Source organism: Melanotaenia boesemani, chromosome 18 (assembly GCF_017639745.1).
Source record: "Melanotaenia boesemani isolate fMelBoe1 chromosome 18, fMelBoe1.pri, whole genome shotgun sequence".
Taxonomy (NCBI): domain Eukaryota; kingdom Metazoa; phylum Chordata; class Actinopteri; order Atheriniformes; family Melanotaeniidae; genus Melanotaenia; species Melanotaenia boesemani.
In genome coordinates, this window is record NC_055699.1 from 11,725,444 (window position 1) to 11,732,766 (window position 7,323).

Sequence of the window (7,323 nt, forward strand, 5' to 3'; positions counted from 1 at the left end):
TATGCAGAGAATTTACTTTGACAAGCAAAAAGCAGTTTTTTGGGTAAAAACAAAAAACAATCTGTTCTCCCATTGGCTTCTGTGCATCACAAGATGGAAAAAGATGGGTGTGTCCTGAATTTATGGTCACATGACAAAACATGTGCAAGGTTACTTAGATACAGGGGGTGGGTCAACCTGCCCACTGGTTCATCTTACCTCAATCTCCCCTACCATGAGGAAAGCAAAGAGAGCAAGGATTTAAGCAATACATTTTATTTTATATTTGAAATTCATGAAAACCCAAGATACTTGAGTGTTTTTTAATACCTTATGGGCTTCTTTGGAAATGAGACAAAATTAAAAAAATCTGCACACACCTCAGTTTAAATTTTTTATTTAAGCGTGTTCATTGATTATTTGCACAATTTAAGTTAAGCTCAGTTTGACTAAACTGCTTTAATTATCTGTATTAGTGCAAAAGTAGAAGAATAAGGACTTTAATTTGTTTTGATTGGAAATAGCAAAACTGGCACAATATCACATTCTGACTTTGATATTTGTGGATGGATCCTTGACATCTTTTACCATCACTGCTTTCTAACAATACAGATTTGAAAAATAATGAGGCTACTGGCAAACATGTGACTCAGATTTACATAACCTGGATTGTTTATGTAAAAAGGAAAAAAGACTGCAAAAATATTATCCATCTTAAGAACTTAAATATTTTGGAAAAAAAAAATATTAAAAATGAAGTAAACAATGCCTAAAAAGGAGTTAAAAAAAAAAAAAGTTAGTACTCTGAAGGCAGAATAAAGCACCCTAGACACATTTTAAGTTTGTACAAGCAACATTAACTTTCCAAACTGGCAGATTAGTAAATGAAAGAAAAAAAAGTCTTTAAGCTTCTAAAAAGAGTCTTAAGATGGAGATTTCTTTACACATCTGCAGAGCAATAGATAGAATAGCTGTGATTGGAGGAGGGGGTATTTTTATATTATATTAATAATATTATTATATTTTCCATGACTACAACACTTACTGGCATTAATGTGATATGTCTTCATTACAATCCCTCAGACAATTCCTAATTAAATTTAAGTCCCTATGTAAAACTATTTTATTTATAAATGATCGTTCTGCCTTTTGATTAATGTAGAGCTGCTGCATTTAATACATGTAACAGGGGGAATATGAATAATAACATTACGTATACAAAACGCTAAAAAAAAAAAAAAAAATGTTTTCAATTGCAGCTGAGTTATTCTTAATACCAGAAGTAGCCAACACAGTAGCATGCATTTTAACCTGAGTTTGTCCACAAATATAATTTCTCATCCATCTGATATCTGGATAAAATATATGGCATAAGCAGATATTAAGACTGTTCATTTAGACTATTAACAGATACTACGTGGATATCTGGCTCCCTCTTGTGGTAAAAACTGACATGGCTTATCAAGTTTTTACTCACAAAGAACAATAGCAAAAAAAATGTATAACCATCGTGGCATTGAAAATATAAACACTTTGTATTCTAAAGCATGATAATTGCCATTTCAGTTTAAACAAACACAATTTCACTCATAGCACAGACACACTAACGCACACAAAGCAGAACACAAACAAGTGTGACCAAAATACAAATCAGTTATTAAGGGCATTAAAAATGAGAACTATAAACTACTACATTACATGAGTTATTTAGTTCTCACACAATATAGCTACAAACATATTCAGTTACATAAGCTGACTTTTATATGATTAAATTAAAAATTTAGAGGGCAGAAACTTGGGCATATTACTAATAATAAGAACAATCCTTTCCTCTCACGTATACATGGAGCTTTCTTTCAGTTCAAATTTAGTTTAGCAATTACGTGTTTCCCTGATCTCAAACGGCATCAGTAACCACGATTTAAACAAACACTAAAGTATGTAGTTACAAAAACAAATTCAAAACAAAATACACAATCCTTACCCAAAAAAAATAAAAAAATAAAAATAGAAAACACTGCATTGTGCACTCACATCCCACTAACACGACTTTACAACCAACCTGAGCAGCTAAGACTAAAACAAACCTTCTATTTCATTTTTCATGCAATGTTACAACATGTGAGTACACTTTTGTACCCTCTTGAAACGATCCTTGTGAAGGTTGTTCGATGTTAGGGCATTTGGGACTGATCATCATGGCTTTGTGACCTTGTTCCTTCAGGAATGTTACATGGAAATCCTGTTTGGCTCCTAGTTAGTGGTTTCAAAGAACATGAAATCCTGCATTTATAAAAACAGGAAGAAGGTGTTAAATGCAAAGCAAAAATATCAAACTGTTATCTAAATTGTATTTACAAACTAAAATCTATCATCCAAGTTAAAGAATGTATTGACTGATATGTGGGAAATATGTTTAGGGATTAACATTAAGCAAATGTATCTTGTGCTATTATAACATAGCTTTGACAAGCTGTTTTGCACATGTGATTGGGATAATCTTCGGTTGTATTTCCCACTAAATGTAAGCTAAGTAGTAATTTAATTGAAAGGAATGTGAAATTTCCCGTAACCATTGACAAGAAATACATTCCCCATGAGACCGGGGTCATCTGAGGTTGCAGCGTCTGCGGTAGCCACATTGTACCGACATCTTTTCCCAAATTATAATGTGAGAATCCTTAAACTACATCCTTTACAATATCTTAACATTTGGTGATTTTTTTTCCTGTCATGTAGATTACCAACTATAAGTACATAACAAGTGCTTGGTGTTCCACTTACAATGAGAAAACACGCTCCGATCATTACAGCCTTCATTCTCACATCCAGATCCATGGGAAACTGGATACCAAAGTTGTCTGAATCTGTGAATGCTTCCCGCAGCAGTCCTGTCCACTGCTTACTGATTTTCCCAATCTTACTGACTTCATCCATTGTCAAAATCTGAGGTAAGACACACAGAGAAAACATAATACTGGCATATGTTGCATCAGTATGAAGATCAGGCCCTTAACCGGTTTGGTGTTTTTAGGGCGAGGTCATAGAATAGTTCATATTTTCAGATTTGTTGCCAGAGAAATTTAATCTTTTTTCCCTGAAATGATTTCAAAGAACCCAAAGATGAACATGATGGTATTATCATGCTGTAGTTCTCTGCTCCTCTGGGTCTTGTAAAAGATCTGGATCACTGACCCAAACCCACCCCTGCCTCAGTTAAATAAAACTATGTGAGCCATGGGAGAATGGTCACACTATACCAACAGAAGAGTCATGTGCAGTGGTTTCATCCAAGCCGAAGCCCACTCTGATTGGAAACATATTTCTCCCATTAGAGCATGAGTATCCCTCACACAGAGCATGTCCAGAGGGTAAGAACACTACTGTGTCATGTTTTCACAAATTTAATGGATTTCTGTGTTAAAGTAAACTCACCTCAAAGTCAACATCTGGAAGGCAGCTCCATCCACAGAAGGGCCCGTGGATCTTCAGAACGGGCTCGTTGTGTTCGTTTGCAACAATAAACTTAGGGGAGAACGGGTGCCACTGCTGTATCACATAGCCCACTGTGTTCCCAGGGGGGGCCTGCACCTCCAGCTGAGTAAAGCATTATGGAAGAAAATTTTTTGTTTTTATAACAAATTATTTAAAAAAAAAAAAAAAACTTTGTAAAGACCTGACACATGGAGAAAAGTTTATTACACTCACCTCTTGTAAACAGCATGGGAAGAAACAGGACATGCACTTAAGCGGCCGGGTGACGGTGATGACCTCTTGGCCAAAGTTGTCAAGGACGTGGATGTTGAAGGAGCGCAGGGGGCCGCAGCACTGTCGACTCAGGCAGTCATTCTCCTCAACGGCGTAGAAGACATTCTGACCCATGCTGTTTCGAACTTCATATTTGTTGTTGCTTTCAAAACCAACTAGTGCTGAAAAGATGGGAAAAGACTAAATGAGCTGCTGTTGTGTAAAATGCAGCTGTACTGCTCTCAGGAAATGTGTTAACATACTGTACCTTCAACAAGCTCGACTTTCTGTTTGATGAGGAGCTGATCCACCTGGAAAACCACATATATGGATTCACATTTATGATTTTTATTCAAATGCAGCTGTCAAAAAACAGTAGGAAGAACAGTGTTCTTTATTTCTTTTCTTTTTTTTTTAATAAAAGGCATATTATATTTAGATTCAGTCAGTAAAACCACATTCTGACATGTAAAAATAAAGTAAATCAGCATGGTGGGGTAACTACACTGGTTTTCTGTGCACATTGTTATCCACTCCTCATTCTCTGCTGAAGTATATAAATGCACCAGCAGAGAAACTCTCCCTAATAGAAGTGACTATGACTTAGCTGCAGAAATGAGAGAAAAAATAAAAGCGACAAAACCTCAACTCATGAGCAGTTCTTCCCAGTTAGCAGGAGAAAACTGACTTTTTCATCCATTTTACAAAGAACAAACCTTCAGCTGCAAATATTTAGTTCACTTCAATGAGAAAACAGGAGTTAAATGGTGTAAAATATACCGTATGACGTCAAATGTTTAGGTAAAGACTAGTATATAAATGTCCTAATTCCCAATAACCATCAACTAAAAAACAAACAAAAAAAACAAAAAAAAAAAAAACAGGCATCAACATTGTAAAAATGATTTAAAAAATTATCTCCAAAACCAAATCTCTAGTTCCTTATTCTATTTTTGAGATGTCCTGAAAATATTTATCAAAATTTGTCCATAACTCACTGAGTTTTGTGGCTAACAGACAGACAAACCAACGTCGCAGAATACATGACCTCCACCTTGGCGGAAGTAAAAAACAAAAAAGTGCATACATACAAAACAAATCTTGTACATGACTGAAACATCAACAGCAGAGAGATGGAGTACAATAACATCAACTGTATCTCTTAGTCAGTTAGCGCTATCAAAGTGTAAAACGATGTGGAAATACACTGCCTGGCCCAAAAAGAGTCACTCTAATACTTTGTTGAACCACCTTTAGCATTTATTGTAGCATATACACATTTGGAATGATTTAACAAAGCTATGCTACGTTCGCAACATTTACTTCCAGAGTTGCAGATCTTGTATTGATGGTGAGAGAAGTCAGATTAGTGGTGATCAGTCTGTGGTAGCCAGTGCATGTGAGACAATGAGGTTACATGTTCCCTGAAGCACCTTTCACAATTTGACTAAGAGATTCTAGTATTGTCTTCTTTAAAGCTTGTGCTATCAGGGAAGTAAAACTCTATTGATAAAAACTTTAGTCTGTATCTCAAAATTTCTCAGTTAAAAAAAAAACTTGTTTGAAAAATTAGGAAATTTTATACCTATAGATAAAAAATAATCTAATACAAAATGGTCATGACTATAAATTAGATTACTTTGATGAAATGTACATTCATTAGGGGATAATAGTTTAATATTCAGTTTTTTTTGTTTGTTTCTTTCTTTGTTTTTACCTCTACTGTGTTATTTGTTGATATTTAATAGAGCTGGAGTGAAAACAGAAGGGAAAGCTGATTAGATTAAATTTATTTTCCTTTTGAAAAGCAAGCTCAGACCTTACCGTGCATTAAACTGGCGGAATTCGTGGTTTTAGCATTTCATTAAACGTTTTTATGGGGGAATATAATGACGACTTACTTGTGTCAGGTATTCTAATCCTGGTGGACAGCCTGGTATTCCCGGGCTGGGCACAGCGTACATGTTCATGTCGTCGGGTTGGTCAGGGACCTGTTGAAAGGTGAACGTTTGAAACAGAAAACTGGCGCCATCTTGTGCTTATTTAGGTCACAGGCATAAACAAATTTAGATCCTTCGCAGCAGACGGACACAGCCAGTAGCTTATATTTCAGATGTTTAAAAAATGTTTAAGTTGACAAAGCATCCTGGAGAACCTTAACGCTTTTTACTAAACAGCGTACGAATTTATTAATAAACTACTAAGTGATAGCCTTCGAGTCAGCAGCCTGGGTGAGCTAACTGCTGCAGGTCTACGTGTTGGTGGGCGACATAAGTGACGAGCGTCTAACGAGGAGACACCACAAGCATAAATCCTCTTACTACTCTTGTTTACATATAAACAACATGTCCAAACCCATCATAAGCCACATATGGTATATCAGTGCGAATCTCGGTGACTGTTTTTTATGTGTACTTCTGAACGTTTCGTGATCTGCCGAAGAAAACGCACGCGGAGGTTTAGACTGCCCACTTCTTTATTAAAAGATACTGAGTAGTGAAAAACTTTGAGTTACGGTTAACAAAATTATTCATTAAAACATGCCAAATAATTATGAAACTCGACATAAAACCTACATAAATGACATCAATTTAGAATTACTCACCAAATCACCTGCTACTTAAAATAACAACAGGCCACTCAGGATAGAACCAAACCCATGGAATAAACCTCCAATCTCATTGGCTAGCGTCGTTGTACGTCATCGTACTTCCTATCTCTGTTCACCAATGAGAACGCAGTAGAATAGAACTAAACACAGCAGAGGAAAACGTACTGGGCTAGAAGTGAATAAAATAGATTATTGTTCTGATACAAAATAACCTTATTCATCCAGCATTAACTATTATGCTGTACAGTGTTAATCTACACTTAAAACCAGTACTTTACCACAACACATACAACCACCACACCAATCACTGAAAAACAGATGTTAAAGAGCTAATAGTAAGAACATAAAGCAAGTAAAATACTTCATTATTTGCTTTATGAAAAATCTCCTATTTTAATTTTTTCTTTTGCATCTTGCTGTAATGCTTTTAAAATTTTATCTGAAGCACTTTGAGTTGTGTTGTGCATCATGCTATACAAATAAACCTTGTAATAAGCCTTGTAATTTTATCACCAGGGGCTGTATTCTGCTCAGCCAGCAGTTTAAACATGCACTTGACCATGAGCTGCTGTATTCTCCACAATATTTGTGAGGAGCATGGCGATTATTTTGAGCTCCCAGACTTACCGGATCACCAATAGCCTCCAGTACAAGCAATACCTGACAATGCCAATGTTTAAGGTTCTAACATCAGGTCAGCTTTAATTGAGTATTTTAGCCATGAGGAGGAATAACATAGCATATCATTTATTGTTCACGCATCATTGCATTCTATCTAATGGTATACATTTATCAATAAAGATGAGCTGATTTCACTGATCACCCTGACTTCGATTTGAATTTTTATGTGTATGCCATTATTTAATACAAATACATAGTACAAAAAACAAACAAAAAAAACACCTCACTTTGAGTTAAGGCTTTATTAAAAAAAGAAAATAAATAAATAAATAAAACAAATACACACTAAAAGTTTTGCAGAATTG

The 7,323-nt window shown here is 35.4% G+C and overlaps 1 protein-coding gene across 3 annotated transcripts; it reads right to left on the reverse strand.

Annotated features, from left to right (window-relative positions):
• Positions 1-360: 360 nt before the first annotated feature.
• si:ch73-206p6.1 (phospholipid scramblase 1) lies at positions 361-6,390 on the reverse strand. 3 transcript variants are annotated; one of them, XM_041969098.1, is made up of 7 exons: positions 6,332-6,383; positions 5,628-5,717; positions 3,995-4,037; positions 3,688-3,908; positions 3,415-3,576; positions 2,764-2,925; positions 361-2,262 (listed from the first exon to the last, which is right to left on the reverse strand). In XM_041969098.1, the coding sequence occupies exons 2-7, from the start codon at positions 5,694-5,696 to the stop codon at positions 2,233-2,235; spliced, it is 687 nt and encodes a 228-aa protein (XP_041825032.1). In that variant the 5' UTR covers positions 5,697-5,717; positions 6,332-6,383; the 3' UTR covers positions 361-2,232. The 3 variants fall into 3 exon arrangements, with proteins under 3 accessions (XP_041825032.1, XP_041825031.1, XP_041825030.1); XM_041969097.1 differs by having other exon boundaries at positions 5,628-5,764; positions 6,332-6,361; XM_041969096.1 differs by having other exon boundaries at positions 5,628-6,390.
• Between the last annotated feature and the right edge of the window lie 933 nt (positions 6,391-7,323).

Excerpts from the sequence above, each read along its gene's own strand:
- si:ch73-206p6.1 (XM_041969096.1), bottom strand. The coding sequence starts at position 5,696 with ATGAACATGTACGCTGTGCCCAGCCCGGGAATACCAGGCTGTCCACCA. Across the intron at positions 4,038-5,627 it reads GATTAGAATACCTGACACAA|GTGGATCAGCTCCTCATCAA; the intron begins GTAAGTCGTCAT and ends GTGGTTTTCCAG. Across the intron at positions 2,263-2,763 it reads TCGGAGCGTGTTTTCTCATT|GATTTCATGTTCTTTGAAAC; the intron begins GTAAGTGGAACA and ends TTATAAATGCAG.